Source organism: Sander lucioperca, chromosome 13, assembly GCF_008315115.2.
Source record: "Sander lucioperca isolate FBNREF2018 chromosome 13, SLUC_FBN_1.2, whole genome shotgun sequence".
Classification (NCBI taxonomy): Eukaryota; Metazoa; Chordata; class Actinopteri; order Perciformes; family Percidae; genus Sander; species Sander lucioperca.
The window spans coordinates 34,184,406-34,200,799 of NC_050185.1; the positions used below are offsets into that span (position 1 = coordinate 34,184,406).

The window sequence follows — 16,394 nt, forward strand, 5'->3', positions numbered from 1 at the left end:
CATCAAATGTCAATCTGGACCCAGCCCATACCAATACAAAACCTTATGAAGTATTTTCTCTTACGAAATACATTTTCCATTCATCAATAAATTATCAGTGATGTTGAATATACAGCAGTGGTGTAACGGACCTCCCCCATACTTGCCTGTGAACTGCAGATTAATTGCAAAGTTTAACCATCATAGTGTGAAATAAAGTTCAGAGATTCATATTTATCATGCGGTAAGCCCTCTCTCTCTCTCTCTCTCTCTCTCTCTCTCTCTCTCTCTCTCTCTCTCTCTCTCTCTCTCTCTCTCTCTCTCTCTCTCTCTCTCTCTCTCTCTCTCTCTCTCTCTCTCTCTCTCTCTCTCTCTCTCTCTCTCTCTCTCTCTCTCTCTCAAAATTTTCAATTTCATGTTGCTTTATTGGCATGACAAAAAATACATCTGTGTTGCCAAAGCATAAGAACGAACATACATATAAACAAGGAGTAAATACATCTGATATAATAATACAAGTAAACAGGATAATTATGACATAAATGCAGATACTAAACAAATTATGTGCATGTCCCTCAAAGGGTACGTTGAAACAATAATATAAAAAAATATTTATTTTAAATTTTTTTTAAATATCTCTCTCTCTGGCCTTGTCATGATCATCCTTAAGGAGCTTACTGAAAATGTATCTTTGGTGTAAATGGCTCGGCAAAGTCCCTATGAGCCGCTGTTACTCCCTCGTATTCAAGAGTGTGGTGATTCTGCAGCTAAAGACATCAAGGGGCAAGATATCAGACTTCAGGTCACAAGACACATCAGCACGATGAAGTGAGCCTAGCTGGTCTATTGGTATATTTTTATGAACATTCATATCTAGCCTCACTAATACAGTCCGAGTTTTCTTGAGTTTGGATGGTTGTGTACTTAGCTATATTGTTGTACATGTTGCGCTGTGTTGTGTGGGTTTGGTGCACATTGCCCTGATTTAGGGAATTCTATGTATGGTCATTTGTTCTCATTTATTGATATTATTATAGGTTGTGTGTTATTGATTTGAATTTTGATGTATTAGGATTAACGGCTTTTCTTTTCTTGCTTTCATTATTGTATTAATGGTTTATTTAGCTGAGAAGATTAGCAAATGCTATGTTGAAAGCTAACGGGGATCTAATTTAAATAAAAAAACAATATGACAAACTAGATAAAGAAAGTTAGCTACCATGCAAAATTATACATAAACAAAAAAATGCAAACCATAAAAATAATTTCAGCTTAATGGATCATTTTAGCGCTGAGATTGTTTAATTTGTCATACTTTAAAGATGGCATTTGCCATTTCCAGCTTCTGAAATGTTTTTCTCTCTTTCAGATCAATGTAAATTGATTATTAGGGGTGGAACGGTACACTGAAGTCACGGTTCGGTTCATACCTCGGTTCAGACATCACGGTTCGGTTCGGTACAATGGAGGGAAAAGCATAACAAAAATGCAGAAGGCAATTTTTTTTATTGTGCATGTCTCAGACTGTACCACCTAGTGTCATCCTGTCTCTCCCCTGAGCTAGCTGCAACAGCCTGATGCATATAAAGTAAGATGTAAACAATAAGTAGGCTACCCCACATCATCTCCAGACTCCATCTGGAACTTGTAAACAAAATAAGACAAACAGCTAGTAGTGTGATATGGGAGACAAGCGCTGCTCTCATATGTGAATGCACAGATCAGGGATGTTAAAAGAGCAGTTTCAGTTACACAGAGCAGTTGGCGAATTGTGGCGTTAGCTTAACACGCTAACAACGGAGCTAGCAGCACACAGCGTTGTTTTATTTATTTTTATACCGTGTATTCTCCGTGTAAATTCATGTACCGAACCGAGACGCCCGTACCGTTTCGGTTCAATACGAATACATGTACCGTTCCACCCCTATTGAACATCATTGGGTTTTGGATCGTTGGTCAGACAAAACAATTCACGTGAGGATGTCACCTTGGGCTCTGTGAAACGGCGATGAGCTTTTTACATTATTTTGTGACATTTATAGACTAAATAATCAATAAATCGCTTAGGGCCTCTGGTGATTCCCGACCCTGGACATTTTCTTCATGAGTTTCGCAGTTTTTCCAGTGTCTGGGGTGCTGCTGGTTGACATGCTTTAACCATCATTCACTCCTATGTTGAATCACTGTGCTCCAATTCTGATAGTTTTGCACTTTCTTTGTTTTGCTCAAGTGAGCCTCTGTTGTTTATCTACCTGGTTACAATAATGACATGGCAGAAAAATGATGGTACTGTTGTCTGGTTGCTGCTGTTTTAGTTTATCTAAAACTGATGCCACAGCTGCATATTAAGTAAAGGTGATCATAGGAAACAGCCAAAGAAGGACAGATGATTTATTGAAAGTGTACTTGCACAGATAGATAAGAAAAGTAGTGGAAAAGTTAAAAAACGAATTAAACTGAGACAATCAAGTCAGTACATATGGGCAAAACTTAAACCGAGAAAACAAACTCTTATGTGTTCAATTTCACACTTTTTTTGTTGTCTCTTTAGACAAAATTCCAACTAATTTTAAATGCTAATTTGTTGTTTTCCTCATCTCTCCATTTGTGCTGTTGCTGATGGTTTTTAGATAATCTGTTTTCATGTATGCAGAGCCGGTTGTAATGTTGACTATCTTTAATGTGTTTCTACAGAGTCTACTGGCCCCACCAAGGTGGTGAGAGCAGGGAACCCACCCAAAGCCAGACGTGGAGGAAAGGTAATATTCTGTGTGTCTCTATCTGTACACATGTGAGAAAATACTGGTGTATACTGTAAACATTAAGTAATGCTTGATAAGAGATAACGGTACCAACATAGCTCCTTTTTTAGTCGTCAACAAAAACGGACGTATGAAGCGAATTAAAGTAAAGCAAGTAACTGCTGGGATTGAATCCTGAAGACAGAATAAATGAAAAAAATAACAATGTGAATAATATTTTGTGCGTTTATCTGATCAGTCTAACCAGCAGTATTATTAGATTGTAGTATTTGCGGGAGAAAAAATGCAACATCCAGGGGAAGCTATAGTAGCTGGGTGGCAGTAGCTCAGTCAGTAGGGAGTTGGGTTGGGAACCGGAGGGTTGCTGGTTCAAGTGGACTGGTAGCTGGAGAGGTGCCAGTTCACCTCCTGGGCACTGCCAAGGTGCTCTTGAGCAATGCACTGAACCCCCAACTGCTCGGGCATCTTTCCATGGGCATCTCTCTGACATCTCTCCATTAGTGCATGTATAGCATGTGTGTGTATTTCAGGCCTGTGTGTAATGTGTGTAATAACAACAGAGTGAAAACACTGTAATTTCCGTATACCGGATTAATAAAGTATAAGATAGCCAAGCAAGCCAGATGAGATAGATATTAGAGAAGGGAAAGACTCCCATGTTAATGACTTGCGAGTGTTCATGTCGTTAATGCGGTTGTATAATTGCACGATTGTGTATTGACAACCCTGTCTGTTAAATGTATTTATTTATGGAAATATGTACAAAAAGTTCTGGGCCAATTCAAACAGAACATCTCCATTAGTTCAGAGCTTCAACACAGCTCAGTGATAGTAGGTGTTAGTCAGAGTGCTGGTATTTATCTGCTATGCCTGAAGCTGTGTAGTAACCTCCCTTCACACTTCCTGGAATGCAAATGTGAGTTCCTGGTGTGCCATTGGCCGGCAGATAAAATAAACAAACTCTCCCCAAAGCGTGCGTCGTTCAAAACTTCATACCTTTGATTGCAGGCACTCAGCTGTTGTACTCCAGGTTTGTTAGACACACCCTGGCCATAAACTTTTATAACGTCCTTGCGTTAAGTGCATTGTTGCTGAACCGATACAGAAATTGACCAATCACAGGCAACATATGGATAAAGTTGTTTGTACATGTATGTAAAAAAAAAAAAAAAATGTAGTCGTGCCATGCAGACATTTTAATTGAACCTTTGTTGATCCAATAGGGTATTTGGTGTTAAGTATGTGGTGCAAACCGAGGAGAAATGTGCAAAACCAATGACAATTTGAACGTACACAGACTTTCCTCAGAAGATAATCTTTTGTTTGCACTTTTTTAGATCTCCTAACTTTCTGTAGTATTAGTGTGCAGTAATGCTGTAAAATCCCCAGTTTTGACCCTGTAAATATCCACACTGAAGGTGGGATCTTGGATAGTCGCCCGTCTTCATGGATAACCTGCTCTAACATCTCAGTTTCCAGAGACCCGTGACACTGCTGCTAATTCAGCTTTGGTTTTTTTTCCTCTAATTTGTATCTCAGGTTGGAGATTTTGCCGACGCCAACAGCTGGCCGACTCCTGGGGAGATCGCAACTAAAGACATGCAGGTGGGTGTTATTGTTTGTTTGAGAAGTGTTGCGTCACAGGTTTCTAGATGTATAGAGGACACACTGATGAGATTAAGGTGGTGTGTATTAGGGACTACTGAACTATTTCATATGTTTTGCTGCATCTTCAGAAGATGGCTTCCGTGTCTCGAGCTCCTTTTTAGATTCTCAGTTTTACTTTCACATTTTTCTTTTATACGTTTTTGTTTGAGCAGTGTTAAAAGAATTGAATTGCCATTGACTGCTTCTCTGTAATTGTTGTGCATATGACAATAAATACAACTTGGAACCAGCCTGACCAGGACACAGGAGTAGAACTAGGAACCAATATCAACCCAATATCAACCTCGTGTCTGCAGGACACACCAGAGATAGAGCTAGGTGGTCATAACAAAATACCTTTGACTTGGTACCTCCGTTAGTAATAAGTTAACAGTATTGGATGCATGACTTGGCGTGTTCATACAGAATCATACAGAATCAATGTTTAAACAAGCTGTGGTGATATGATGTCAGAAAATAAGCCTTGATAATGACGGCAAGCAGGTAGAGGCAGAAAAGGAAGTGTCACCCTTACCTGGTTGTTAAAAGACAGGTGAACAGAAAGATTTAAAAGACTAATTCAACATGGGTGACAACACAGTTAGGGGTTTATAAAAAGAGAATCTTAGTACTTTCAAAATTATAATATTCACCAACCAATCAAAAGGAGCTGCTCAGTTTGTCCTGCTACACTTTGCTGTGTAGTTTTCTACAATAGGTATTTTAGTGCTTGTGGCTGTAATTATACAGCAGTTAAACACCACGTCCAGACGGAGCAGTCTGCTTCTGCTGGCCCGACTTTGTGTCCTCAGGACTGCATGTTTTTTTAAGGCTTAGGGTTAGTCCAGGCTTACCACCATGGCAGGAGCTCTTGGACACTTCGGAGCAAAAACAAAGATGGCTGATCTCAAAGCAGGGATCTCTGAAATTGATCCCATCTGTTTATGAACATTGTAAGAAGACAATCGGTAAGAAGAAATCAGAAATTATATCATAAAAAATCCTTTGTTAAATGGATAAAATTGGAAAAACTCTCACTTACTGTTGGTACACTTTTATATATTTATAGAAACGCATTGAGCCAACACACACACACACACACACACACACACACATTGACATTCAGGAAATTAGGTATAGAAGGCATTTTCTTAATTCTTTTTAAACACCAAATATACGCCAAACATGACTTGTCTCAGCTTCTGATTTGTGAGGCTTTGTGACTTTTCTTTCTTTCATTTGATTTTTTTTTTTCTTGGTCGAACAAAACAAGACATTTGAAGATGTCGCCTTGTGATGTGGCATTTTTCACTTTTCTGACATTTTTGTAACGATTAGGTGATTAATGGAAAAAAAGAATCAGCAGATACCGATAATGAAAATAATTAATTGCAGACTGCCACAGATGTTTGAGATACAACACCAATGGGATTTACAAACTCATGGTGCATTCCAGTGCACCTCGAAACTCAAGCTGTTGTTGTAAAGTACCCTTCTGCCATCTAGTTGTTCTTCTTTTTGTTGTTTAACAGCAATTGACTGGTGAAATAAGTTATTATTTTATTTTAAATAAATTATTTAAATTTGGCCTTAGCAATAAACAAGCCATTCTTAAATCACTCTTGAGTCACTGACTGTCGTTTTGTGCTCTTCTTTTTTAAGTATCCGTATAGGTACCATTTAGGCATCGGCACCATTTCAAAGTATCGTTTTATCACTGGTATCGGGAAGAAGAAAAAAAAATGATACCCAACCCTATGCATACAAGCTCTACATACAGTCTAGACCCGCTAAACTCGGGTGTCCATAGAAGCCTTCACCACACATCCAACACATTGACCCTCCTCCTTATATTAACTGCTCTCTACAGCTGTTGGTCCAACAGGGGATGTGTCTAATTTGTGTTCGCCTTACAATACAGCAGACCCGTTTTCTATTTCTGATCTCTGGGTGATAGTGTGTCACTGGGAGAGCGACCCTGGTAACCTCCCCCATTTTAGGCAGCCAGGTCTGAGAGAACATGAGAGAGAGCTACATGTCCCTGAGCAGTAAAATGTGGGTCACATCATCAGCGCCAGGAATAACCAGTGGCTCTGGTGGCAGAAATCGTAGTTGGGGTGTGGTTTGGATACGGTGACCAAGGCCTGGGAAGGAATGTCCTTTTAGGGACCCCCCTTCAATAAACCACCCCTGGATCAGTGCTGCTGCTGCTATTCTTAGGGGGCTGGAGTTCACTCTCCACCATATAACATTTAAAGCTGTAAATCAGTTGCTGAATTTCTCAGATTGCGCTGAGAAATAGGCACTGTGATTTGATAAAGAAGGGGTTTTTATTGCAGGGTTGTGCTTTAGAGTTTGGTGCTGTGGTTAAAGTTAAACCTGAGATTTCATGCAATGAAACTTCTTTATTGATTCTGTAACTTGAATGCATTTTTCTTTTGGATTTTTCTTGGCCACATTTCTCAGAATACAATATTTTCTCTGATTAATGACCAATACTAGTTGTTAGAAGTCATTTTCTGTTGATTAATAAGTCTATTAACTGGTGAATACAAATTTGTTGTGCTTTTAAAGACACATCTGTCTCACTAGCATGCTATTGAAGTGTGTTTTATGCTGTGTGAAGAGGTTCAGCTTCTTAAATGTGACGATGTGTTCATTTTCTCTGTTTTATAACGTTCTAAATTGAATCTATGTTTGAGTTTGGACTGCTGGTCGAACCAGGCAAGCAATTTGACAATATCACATTAAGCTTTCATTTTTCATCGTTTGATAAATTAGAGCTGCAACGATTAGTCAATTAATTGAAATTTAGTCTGCAACTATTTTAATAATTTTTTATTATTGCAGCCTCGCAACAAGAATGTAATGCCTTTCTGTGTCATATATGATATGGTTTTGGACTCTTGATTGGACAAAACAAGACATTTAAAGCTACAGATAACAGGCATTTTTGGCTATTTTCGGACATTGTATAGACAAAGCGATTAAATCGATTACGCAAGAAAATAATTAAAAGATCGATAATGAAAACAATTGCTCATTGCAGCACTACATTAAAGGAGTAATTAGTTAGAAAAAAAACTGACCCTTTTTTTAAAGAATACATTCAGATTTCTTTCAAGTCTATTTTAATACAACCTTTTTAGTATGAAATTCCCTCTTATATTATGGCACTAAGAGAGACTTAGAAATCTCTTTTCTGTATCATCATTTGTGGCTTAAGGATTTTGGGGTGCGTGTTCACCCCCATTTTGTTGTGTGTTCAGAGTGAAAAGATTGTCTGTATAGTGTTGGTTTCTTGTGTTGGTTGGTGGTTTATTCTGCAGCTGTGTTTAGGATAGAGCTGTCAGTCTTCCTTTATAATACCATTCGAATTTCATTTTTTTTTTATATATTTGAATAATATTCCAATATTTAATGCTCATATGCAGCCTGTTATAAATATGTAGTGCACTACTCAGGCTTTTGCATTGTCAATGCCACTATAAGCATGTGGTTGTTGTTACATGTTCTATCCACTAGAGGGACTTCCAGCCTGGCCTTGAAGGGGACCTACGTCATGGCGCATTGCTATTCTGGCACGCCGCTCTCTGGTTACATAATTTTCCACCACGAGCACACAGCGACAAACACAAATCAACAGAGAACTCCGTAATTAAACATTATCCAACAAATGTATTGAAGCGGCTCTGTCTGTAAAGGCTAACGTTGCTTGGTTAGCACAATGACATGTTAGAAAGCACAGCAGAAACAATTTGTCATAAACTAGCTAGCTAAGTAACAATAGTGTTAGCCACGATGCTAACGCCATTGATAACTAAGCCAAACGGTGCTGCCACTACTATTTTAGTGATTTAAAAGCAAACTGTTTCTTGCAGATTGTCACTTTACTGAGAATACAACCGTTAGAATGTAATATATGAAGTCAAAGCTAACTCTGACAGCTAACATAAACTTTAGCTGTCTCCATGAAGCTCCCACCTAAGCTCCTATAACTTGCGACGCAGTTAGGAAACCAAAACGAGCTAACTATTGATAACATAAGCATTTTTGCTCGGTGAATGTTGATTTTTAAGTCATGTTAAAACTATTTCCCATCTTTCTTCCGATTTCCAGCCACAGCCTGTCACTCCCGCCTGGTACTAACGTTACTCAGCACGTAACGTTAGCTCACAATGCCTTGTGTTTCTCACCCCCGTAACTTATTGTTCATCAGAGGTGACATGAGAATAGGGAGATTAGCGAATGTTAGCCAACCTATTTATAAAAAAAAATCCCATTTGAATAGTAATTTCAGCATTCGAATAGTATTGATTTTTTTACTATTCGAATTATATTCGACTTTTGGAATTTGTTCCAACAGCCCTAGTTTTTAGCGGTGAAATACCTCTAAAGGCCCGGACACAGAGAGCCGATAATCGGCCGTTGGACAGTCTGGCGAGGTCAGTGACTAGAGTCTGTTCTGTGTGTTCCATGCTGTCGTCCGTCCGAGGGGCCATCGTCCTTCATTTTGGCCGATTTGACATGTATAATCGGCGGGGCGGGCACTGCCAGCAGTCTGACTCAAATGACCCATCTGATTGGTAGAGTGCTAACCCGGAAACGGGGAGCGGAATGAGCGTGACTAGAGTCTCTCAAAATCTGACGAAAATCTTTTAAACTGACCTTTGTCGATCTGAGATGAAGACAACAGCGGCAACTGCACGGCCTATTTCTCGCTTAAAATGTTTTCAGAAACACGTTTTGGTAAACTATTTTAGTACAATATGAGATTGTATTCTGAACAAGCCGCCATGACAGTCTGTCTTTAAATTTCCAGAGAAACCAGACCCACGTGACGCGTTTGTCCAATCAGCTGCCGGTTTTCATTTTTGGGCGACAATACAGATTAGTGCCGTCTGCTGTTATGGAGACGTATTACGTCTCGCCGCTTTGGTGTGTTCCAAGGCACTGTTTTGACAAATTTGGGGAGACTGATATCTAATGGCTCATTTCACATCTTTCTGTCCTCACTAAAAATAATCGGCTCTTATTCCCATCTGTGCAGAATCCAAAGCAATAAACCACAAAAAATGTATGCCTGGCTTTGTGACACATTAGCCATTTAGCCACTGAGATGATATGGGATGCACTTTATAAAACCCAGAGGGAACTTATTGGACTGTAGATGCAGCAGATGCTTCTTATTATCCACAACTTGTACAGCATCCATTTGACATTTTCAGTGTGTTTGATGGTAACAGGAAGAAGTGTATAGCCCTTGTGTTGTTGGAGCAGAGTAGCACAACACAGATGTGCTTTTAAAGAGGCAACAATTACGTGTCTCCCCCCCGCATAGCATAAAATGGCCAGATTATAACTGCAGAGGCTTGGAAGGACTTGTGCATTCACTTTAGGGTCTGGAAAAGTCCCAAAACATTGAAGGTTTAGGACTCTCCACTCACATCCATTGTGTGTGTGTGTGTGTGTGTGTCACATGATTCACCTCATTGTCTTCTCTAAACTGCTCTTCCCTCCCTCTGTTCAGATCGAGGCAGTGACACGGACCGTGTCCTGCCCGCCGACTGTCAGGCAGGTCAGAGACTCATGGAGATCCACTGTAAGTTCAACCTGCAGCCTGTGAAACCTGCAGCCTGCCTACCTAACTTCTTATGATAACAGTAACAAGTAAAAAATAGTCAGTCAGTAAAAGCGTGCTCAATACTGTGTTCATCTCAAATTATGTAAACAAGGGTTTTTCTTACTTTGACACAATGAGAGGATGCCAGGTCATCCATGTCAACAAGACTTGCCCATTCTTGTCTTTATGTAAGACAGCATTGATGCAGGAGTCCAGGTGCATCATCACCATCATCAAATCCATACAATAAATAAGATATGCATCAACAATAATATTGAAGTTTCCTGTAAGCCACAATTTAACAGTCTTTATAAAACTGAGGTGGTTACTTATTTCTTTAATATGCAATTTAGGGCTGTCAATCGATTACAATATTTAATCGTTATTTATCGGATGATTGTCCTTAGTTAACTTGCGGTTAAGCACCCCTTTTTTATCTGTTCAAAATGTACTTTAAAGGTCCCACAACATGGTGCTCTTTGGATGCTTTTCTATAGACCTTAGTGGTCCCCTAATACTGTATCTGAAGTCTCTTTCCCGAAATTCAGCCTTTGTGCAGAATTACAGCCACTAGAGCCAGTCCCACAATGAGCTTTACTTAGGATGTGCCATTTCTGTGTCTGTAGCTATTGAGGAGAAGGGGGGGGCAAGGTGGAGAATGGGGGTGTGGCCTTGACCAACTGCCACTTTGCTTGTTTGAAAGCCATGATGCCTCTCTCTTATGGGTGGGCCAAATTCTCTGGGCGGGCAAAGCAGAGAAAGGGGAGGTAATCTTGGTCCTTATGACGTCATAAGGAGGAGATTCCAGATCGGCCCATCTGAGCTTTCATTTTCTCAAAGGCAGAGCAGGATACCCAGGGCTCGGTTTACACCTATCGCCATTTCAAGCCACTGGGGGACCATAGGCAGGCTGGGGGAACTCATGTTAATGTTAAAAAACCTCATAAAGTGAAATTATCATGCCATGGGACCTTTTTTAAAGGGATATTTTTAATGAACTGTTTTTAATGATCTGATCAACATGGGAGCAGACAAATATGCTTGCATTATGCAAATTGTCATTGCAAGAATCCAAAACAATGCCAAATACTATCTAGAATATTGTCCAGAATAACCCTTAAAGGTACTATATGTTCAAAAATATTCTTGAAATATAATATGCTCAAGCCCATAAGAGTTGTCCAGGCGGCTCTATTGCAAACTATCCAGCGTGGCCTGCCTTTCATAAGGGGGAGGAGGGTTCTCTGCATCAGCAGTATGCTTGGCCAGCAAGTGGTGTGTGAGACTCGACGTACTCCGGTGGTAACTCAATTTACATGCAAATAAATTTAGTCTTGTCGAGAGAACCATCTGGAAGGGCTTTGACATTGAACTTGCCATTCAATAGATCCTTTTCTTTATCAATTTTTGCTCAAGGTTTGTTTCTGCTAGCAATCCGCAACGTTATGCTGCATCACTTTCTGATTTCCCAAACTACGGAGCGGCCCGAGGCCCAAATCACAGAACGTGCGTGCGTTAATTAAAAAAAATGAGTGGCCACCTTATTACGTACCGCGCGTGTATTGTGAAAACATTCAAACCGCTGCGGTTACTGCCATAAAATATATATTTTTTATTCTTAGTCGTTATAAAATAGTTAGCTATATATATTCTAAATAAATGTTTTGTTCACTAATTAAGGCTTTAATAAACATGTTTTCAAATCCAAAACTGATGTTTTCCAGCAGTAACGCAGCTTCCTCTCGCACCCAGGTGCATCTGTTATTGGGCAAGTATTGGGACCAATGGCCATAACAAACCTTTACATAACTGACACCTTTGTTTTCATGACAGAGAGGCATCTCTTTAACAGATAAGATGGATGAAGCCAGCACTGTTCCATATAACATGTCTGAAAAGGGTTTAACACAATACACATATTTAGCAAAACAGTATTGGGAATAATATATATAAAGTGCATAAATTAAACGATAAACTGTAATTGTAGGTTCCGCAGGAAGTTTATACACTGTGTTCCAAATTATTATGCAAATTATATCTTTCACTGATTTTCCTAAATAGTCAATGCAAATGACAGTCAGTATAATATTCAAGTCACCAACCGTTAGGGTATAAGTCGATTACATTGAACAAACCACCCAATGAAAACAGTATTTTTTTTTTTAAATATTTAAAAATAAAAAACTGAAAATGCACTGTTCCAAATTATTATGCACAACAGAGTTTCAAAGCATTTTATAGGTTGTAAAGAACTGAAAATGGTCATTTGCTGAATTTGCAGCATTAGGAGGTCATATTTACTGAAATCAAAAGCTATTTCAATCAAACCCATCTTAACAGGGCCAGTTCCATGTTAACATAGGACCCCTTCTTTGATATCACCTTCACAGTTCTTGCATCCATTGAACTTGTGAGTTTATGGAGAGTTTCTGCTTGAATTTCTTTGCAGGATGTTAGAATAGCCTCCCAGAGCTGCTGTTTTGATGCGAACTGCCTCCCACCATCATAGATCTTTTGCTTGAGGATGCTCCAAAGGTTCTCAATAGGGTTGAGGTCAGGGGAGGATGGGGGCCACACCATGAGTTTCTCTTTACAAGCAGAAAAGGTTGCAGTGGGCCCAGAAATACATGAAGACTAATTTTCAAACAGTTTTGTTTACTGATGAGTGCCGTGCAAACCTGGATGGTCCAGATGGATGGAGTAGTGGACGGTTGGTGGATGGCCACCATGTCCCAATAAGGCTGCGACGTCAGCAAGGAGGTGGAGGAGTCATGTTTTGGTCCAGAATCATGGGGAGAGAGCTGGTAGGCCCCTTTAGGGTCCCTGAAGGTGTGAAAATGACCTTGGCAAAGTATGTAGAGTTTCTGACTGACCACTTTCTTCCATGGTACAAAAAGAAGAACCGTGCCTTCCATAGCAAAATCTTTTGATGCATGACAATGCACTATCTCATGCTGCAAAGAATACCTCTGTGTCATAGGCTGCTATGGGCATAAAAGGAGAGAAACTCATGGTGTGGCCCCCATCCTCCCCTGACCTCAACCCTATTGAGAACCTTTGGAGCATCCTCAAGCAAAAGATCTATGATGGTGGGAGGCAGTTCGCATCAAAACAGCAGCTCTGGGAGGCTATTCTGACATCTTGCAAAGAAATTCAAGCAGAAACTCTCCATAAACTCACAAGTTCAATGGATGCAAGAACTGTGAAGGTGATATCAAAGAAGGGGTCCTATGTTAACATGGAACTGGCCCTGTTAAGATGGGTTTGATTGAAATAGCTTTTGATTTCAGTAAATATGACCTCCTAATGCTGCAAATTCAGCAAATGACCATTTTCAGTTCTTTACAACCTATAAAATGCTTTGAAACTCTGTTGTGCATAATAATTTGGAACAGTGCATTTTCAGTTTTTTATTTTTAAATATTAAAAAAAAAATTGGGTGGTTTGTTCAATGAAATTCGACTTATACCCTAACGGTTGGTGACTTGAATATTATACTGAATGGCATTTGCATTGACTATTTAGGAAAATCAGTGAAAAATATAATTTGCATAATAATTTGGAACACAGTGTATGTAGCCCGGGTAGATCCTCCTTTACCCCTGAAGTGGATAGTATTAAAGAGCATCACATTAAAAGCCCTAAAATGTTGTTAAACACACTAATAACCTTGGATGCAACCAAAAGTAAAGAGCGCATGGATCAGAAGCACTGCAGCCTTTAGGTAGATTTGGAAATGCGATTTCTCCGCCAGTCGAATCACAATCATTTAAAACCAGTATATTTCATAAAGGTTATAATTTGCACAACACAATTGCTCGTGCCTCCTTTGCGGTTTGGTGCAACTCAGTATTAAATGTTGTTAGGAACTACAGTGCATGTTTGACTTTGAGTTCAGTGTGATTAGATTAGTTTGTGATGTGATACCTTGAAGACTGAGCATGTCACAGCGTGTCTGTGTGGACAGAGTGGTTTGGGGCTTGAAATGTTACTCAGCTTGAGTCAAATGCTTTGTATGACTCCTATGCAAATCCTTCAGGAGTGTCAAACTTTTCAGATATGTGTGTGTTGCTGATAGCTGAGCTGCCGTAGCACAGATGAGCGGCTGAACTTTGTTTGATTTGAATACACTCAGATATCAGTTCTGTGAGAAAAAGATAACCAGCAAAGGCAATTCATAAATGGTGAACTACCCTGTGTCCGTTACTGTGTGTTTGCTCAGGCTTGGCTGCAGGACAGTGGTGTACTCGTGTTGCTCTGCTGCAGTCAAACATTTGACGATAATGAAACTGAATAGGATAAAGATACCTCTAAACCACATGCAAAGTCCTCTTTGTCCCTGTTATATTGTGGCGCTGACGAGGTTGTGTTTGTAATTTCAACATGAATGGATAAGATTCTCTGTTTGTTTTGAGCGATCTGAATATAAAACCTCTCATTCTGCAAACAAAATGTGTTTATGTGCTGGTATCACTTTATTCCACAAGCTAGATTGTTGGGTATGGTATACTAAAACGGTATATTTTCAAAAATACTCATTGGATTTATTTATTTACGCTTTTGTTACAGATTATAAATGTTACGTTTGCATACTAGTAGATTTTATAAATGAGTGCAGGATTTGCTGGACAACGTTAATTTTTCACTGCTATATATGCTCTGATTGTGATATTGCCTAAGAAACATCTAATCATTTGCAGCAGTCGACTGTTTGCTAAGCCCAGCCCCTCCCTTAGTTATTTACCACTCAAAATTCTAGGTAATTTAAAAACAGTCAGCCTTTGATTTCACAGAGGTAAACAAAATGGCTTCTCATTTCTAGCTGGCTGAAAAGACAACTGCTGTAAGCAGCTTTTATCAGCTGTAGCTAGCTAATTAAGATAACATTAACTCTGTGATTTGGCTGATAATGTAGTCTCCGTCTGACTCATTTTAATGGTCTTCAATATACATTGGCTACATACATTATATCATGCTGAATGAATGTACGCTAAAGCTACATGTCACAGGCAAAAAGTCAGTTTATGGCTTTGGAAAAGCTAAAAGTAAAGATGGTACCCTTCAAGTATCTCTTTCACCGGAGCTCCATGCCCACCGCTTTGGCATGACATGACTAGCATAGCTTTATATATTGCTTGCTAGTCACTTTTTGGGGGAGGGGTTAAGCAAACAGTCTATTGCCTGACTGGAATCTTGTGCATGTTTAACCAAAACTATATGTGGTTTTAAGCTCAGATTCCACTTTGCTAAATCAGAAAATAATGTGTGAATATGTGAGCATGTAACATTGCGTCTGTGGCATTTATTTCAGTCAATTTCATGTCCTGTAAAAATGTGTTGCCCAAAAATAGTTTTGTGTGAAGTCCTGAATAATTCTTGTCTTGTTTAAATAGGTCTTCAATCCTCTTTTGATGGACCGAACTGTTTCTACAACCCTTTTTTAAGTGTCTGAACCTGTTTCCTCTCCAGGCTCCTAAGAAGACGACCGTCAAGAAGGAGTCAAAGGAGTCGAAGGAGAAGAGGGAGAGCAACGAGGAGAGCAAGGAGAACCTGAAGGCCAAGTCGGACGACTCCGGAGAGGAGAAGAATGGCGATGACGACTCCCAGAAGAACGGACCGAAGAAAAAAGGTGAATGTGGATCAGAGGACTGGCATGTTAGCATGCTATTTTTAGCAAGCAAGGAATGAATACTAAACAGTGGCATGTGCTAAGGTTAGCATCTGCAGCATGTTAACATCCAACAGTAGTTACTGTGGTAACTATAGTAATGTTATCTCACACGCAGCTGAACCTAAGTACCCTTAAGAGTGGCCTTTGTTTGAGATGTCACAAAATTGCCACCATACAGAGGATTTTTGATCGAGGTAACAACACTTGCACTGCAGCTGGATTCTTGCATATAGCACGACATCACGCGAGATTCAAAACGTCACATCACTCAGTAAACTCAAACACCAAACTCAGTACGTATTAGGGTACCGACCGAATTACGTCAGTACTCCCAAGGACCGATTCACGTTTAATCAATCTGTGCCAAATTTCGGTACCTGAGAGCCTGTAGGCGCGAGCTTCGCTGTCGTCTCTGCATGTTTGACAGAGAGAGGGGCTCAGCTCCGACAACCCAGCAGACGGAGCGAAACTACATCTCCTCTGCACCTTGTTCAAGGCACAGTGACAGCAATGAAGATAAAGCAGTCGCAAGTATGGTTACACTTTTCAAAGCTCCACGCAGACAGCGTTCGCTGCAATATAATATAATGGCAAGCCGAAAGCAGTCGCGGAGCCATGACACTTCCTCTGAGACAGGCACAACAGGGTTTTCTGTTCCCTGGTGACAGACTAGCAAAGCTTTACATAAAACAAAGAGCAATTAAAACAAAAA

At 39.8% G+C, this 16,394-nt stretch overlaps 1 protein-coding gene across 3 annotated transcripts in view; it reads left to right on the plus strand.

Annotated features, from left to right (window-relative positions):
- Positions 1 to 16,394, plus strand: part of larp1 (La ribonucleoprotein 1, translational regulator) — a 65,943-nt gene that overhangs the window by 25,184 nt on the left and 24,365 nt on the right. For 2 of the 3 annotated variants that reach the window (XM_031307959.2, XM_031307961.2), the window contains exons 2-5: positions 2,674 to 2,738; positions 4,281 to 4,346; positions 9,919 to 9,990; positions 15,481 to 15,640. In XM_031307959.2, coding sequence (XP_031163819.1) covers positions 2,674 to 2,738; positions 4,281 to 4,346; positions 9,919 to 9,990; positions 15,481 to 15,640 — 363 coding nt within the window. The remainder of the gene's footprint in view (positions 1 to 2,673; positions 2,739 to 4,280; positions 4,347 to 9,918; positions 9,991 to 15,480; positions 15,641 to 16,394) is intronic. The other variant, XM_031307960.2, reaches the window with a different exon arrangement.